The following is a 4,005-nucleotide window of genomic DNA, read 5'->3' as shown; positions in this document are numbered from 1 at the left end:
GTCTTTATTTCTTTTCTGGACTAGTAAACATGTTCTAAATATTGAAAAACATAATTGTGTTGAAGGATGCACAGCTGTATGGTGGTACTATGGGCAATTGATTGTACACTTTGGATCTTTGGATAATTGTATGGTATCTGAACAATCTCAGTAAAAAAAAAAATATATATATATATATAAATAGATTGGGGTGATGAATGCACAACTATATGATGGTACTGTGAACAGCTGATTGTACACCATGGATGATTGTATGGTATATGAATATATCTCAATAAAACTGAATTAAAAAAAAGAATACAAAATACAGACTTCTACAGATGTTACAAATGAAAGAATTCATCAGCAGCAGAAAATTTATTACACTAAAATGTAAAAGGAAGTCTTTCTAGAAGAACAATAATAATATGTATCTAAAATATGGATCCATACAAAGGAACTGAGAGTATCAGAAATGGTAACTATGTGTCTAAATATATGTTACATTTGTTATAATTAAAAATACTATAAGAGATAATTGACTTTAAACAGAAATGATATCAATGTATTGTGGAGTTCATCACATATCTCAAAGTGAAATGAATGTTGAAAGTAGTCCAAAAGCCATGAGAGGACAAATGAAAATATATTATTCTAAGACTATTATACTACATGTAACATGTTACAATATTAAAAGAAGGTAAATGTAGATGAGTTAAAGATGTATACAGTAAATCTAAAAGCAGCAACCAATATTAGAAAACAAATAATTATAACTGAAAAGGGAATAGGGAAGGTAAAATACACTTAATTCAAATAAAACCCAAAAATGTAGCATAAATGAATGAGGCACAGTTTAGGTTAAAAGATAAGAAAAGGGCAACATGGTATTATCAAACCTAAACTAGAGATAATTATGATTAATGCAAATAGTCTACACACCACAATTAAAAGAAAGAGATTCACTGACAGAATTGAAAAATAAGACCAACTCTATGAAGCCTTCAAAAATACAGTTTTAATTATAAACTTATATACTAAAAGGAAAGATATAAATATATGAAACATTAACACTAATTGAAAGAAAACTGGGGTGGATAATTTTTTTTAATTTTTATCAGGATAACATAGACCAGAGGAAAATATTATCAGAGTGAAAAAAAGGTAATTTCAGAATGATGAAGAGGTCAATTCATTAAGATGACATTTAAAAACATCACAAAATTTTATGCATGAAATAACAGAGTTATAAAATATACAAAGAGAAACTGTTAGGAAAAATAGATATATGAACAATTTAATTGGAGGTATTGATACCTCTCCTTTTCTTCAGTGATTCCTGAGATAAAAGATAATGTTCTTTTTTGTTTCAGTTTTTTGAACTTTGTAACTATTTTCCTTATGGCCTACTATATGGTCTATGTACAAATGTCCAATGTGTATTTGCAAAGACTGTATAATATGCAGTTTTGGGATATAGTGTGCCAGAAATCACAATTAGTTTTCTTTTTCTTTTTGGCAAATTGTTTGCTCATGTTTTTCTTTTTTTGTGCCTCTTCTTATTTTTATCCATTTGTTCTGTCAGTTAAATTTGAGTTAAATATTAAGATGTTTAATTACAATAGTTTTATTTCCCTTTTCTCTTTTTAGTTCTCTTAATTTTGTTGTATATATTGTGATTCTTCATTATTGTACCCATGAAAACACTATGACATCTTATTTGAATGAATATTTCAAAATGAGCTTCATAAAGTTTAAGGATGGCTATTTTTACTGGAAAAATGGTATCCAAATTTTATTGTGCACAATAAAATATCAATCAATATGAGAGGGAAAAATGTAGGAAACTATGTAAATGTATTGTGTTGCCATTATATTAAGTAACATCATTTATACGTTGCTAACAGAATAAAGCTTTTCTACATTTACAAATATAAAAATGTGTAAATGTATAGTCATATATGAGGTAAAGAAGTATTAGTTTATTGAAAATGTTATATAATTCATTAAAAAGGTTGCAAGAAAATAATAGTTTGCAATGTATTACATATGATCAGTTAACTATCATCAGTACCCTGTGATAATAACAATCAGAATTAACAGAAGTGTTAGTGCTATTTGCAATGAGTAACAATAATTACTCCAATTAACATATCTAGAAAGCAAATCTGTGATATATTAGCTAATTTCTCAGCAAGATTGCTTATACCTGGGAAGCTATTCGGTATTGCAAACTATTTTGTCAACCACTAGAGAGCATTTGCCTGCTTCAAGTGTTACTATTGGGATATGGGCCTTGATACGTAAGTCACCTATTCAAAACTCTACTTAAAAACACAGTTCCACAATTTTAAATATATTGAAAAGATGCCTCAGATGCAACATACATGGAAATAGAAAGAAAACACAACTATTTTTGGTTTCATGGCATGGAGAGTTTATTACCTTCCAGAATAATACATAATACATCATAATACATAATACATCAGTCCTAAACTTTATCAACATGTCACTGGCTTACATTTCATAAATATTAATATTTGCTTTCAATTGAAATATTATTATTTAAAATTAATTCTTCCACATTATAAAAAAACAAGGTAAGTTATCCTTGATCTCCCTGACCAACCACAGAGTCCTCAGATGCTTCTTTTTTATTAATAACATAATTCATATCCTAGTGTTAATTTATAGACAGTTTTTAGATATTCTTGTATTCATTTTTGGATATATTTTAAATATATGACAAAAAGTGATTCACTCTCTAATTGCAAAAGGAGATCAGGAAAATTTCACATAGAATGTAACAATTTTTGGACTAAATTTTTTAATGGAGAATAATTGAAAAGAGAAATATTTAGCAAATATACAACTGTTTACCAGTGCTATTTCAGTCATCAAGGGAATGTGAATTTTGGGTAGTGGAAATAAAATAAAATATATGTGTCATTTCTCACCTGGCACATAATCAATGGAAGGTTACTTAGAAATCAAGTTAGGTCACCCAAAGGGGAAATGGGAAAGAATTTTAATTTTGAATCATATTTTGATGACATAGTAAAAATGGAACAGGTTGAAATGTTTACTCTGTCATTTTCCTGAACAAAGCTTTCTCCTAGTAATTCTCCTTACAGCTTCCTTAATCTGTTTGTTTCTAAGACTGTAGATCATAGGATTCAACAAAGGAGGGACTATAGAATAGAACACAGAAGTGATCATATCATGAATTGTGGGTGAATGGGAGGTTGGCTTCATATATATAGCAGCAATTGAGCTGACAAAGGCAGTCACCACAAGAATGTGGGGGACACAGGTGGAAAAGGCCTTTCCTTGCTCTCTCCTCATTGGAAACTTGAGCACAGTAGAAAATATGTGAACATAAGACCTGGTAATAATTGCAAAAGAGCCAACAAGAGTCACCACTGCAGAGATAAAAACTGAAATTTCATTGCTTAAGGTGTCAGAGCAGGAGAGATTCAGTAGTGGAGAGATGTCACAGCAGAACTGATGGACCATGTTGGACTGACAGAAGGACAGCTGGAATGTGTTTCCAGTGTGGAATCTGGAGTAGACCACACCACTGAGTACTGCCACCAGGGTCATCTGGACACAGACCTGATAGTTCATGATCATAGGGTACTGGAGGGGCTGGCAGATGGCCACATAGCGGTCATGGGCCATGATGCTGAGGAACAGCAGCTCTGTGTAAACAAGGAAAATCACAAAGAAGACCTGAGCTGCACATCCTGCAATGGAGATCACCCTGCTGTCAAGCAGGAAGATGACACATGCCTTGGGTATTATAACAGAAATATAGCACATGTCCAAGACAGACAGATTCCTAAGAAAGAAATACATGGGGGTATGAAGACTATGGTCAAGTGTGGTGACTGTGACAATGAGAAGGTTTCCCATCAGGGTTGCCAAGTATGTCAATAGAAATAGCATGGTGTGCAAGGCTCTGCGCTCCCACACATCAGAAAATCTTGTAAGCAAAAATTCAGTCACCATGGTAGAGTTGAGCAT

General features: G+C 31.7%; 1 protein-coding gene across 1 annotated transcript; it reads right to left on the bottom strand.

Annotated features, from left to right (window-relative positions):
• Positions 1–2,849: 2,849 nt before the first annotated feature.
• On the bottom strand, positions 2,850–4,005 carry LOC119524674 (olfactory receptor 14C36-like). The gene has a single exon (XM_037823362.1). It carries the CDS (start codon positions 4,003–4,005, stop codon positions 3,070–3,072), a length of 936 nt encoding a protein of 311 aa, XP_037679290.1. The 3' UTR covers positions 2,850–3,069.

This window comes from Choloepus didactylus (assembly GCF_015220235.1).
Source record: "Choloepus didactylus isolate mChoDid1 chromosome 11 unlocalized genomic scaffold, mChoDid1.pri SUPER_11_unloc3, whole genome shotgun sequence".
Taxonomy (NCBI): Eukaryota; Metazoa; Chordata; class Mammalia; order Pilosa; family Megalonychidae; genus Choloepus; species Choloepus didactylus.
Note: the sequence above shows the minus strand (reverse complement) of the source record. Positions and strands in the feature narration are given on the sequence as shown.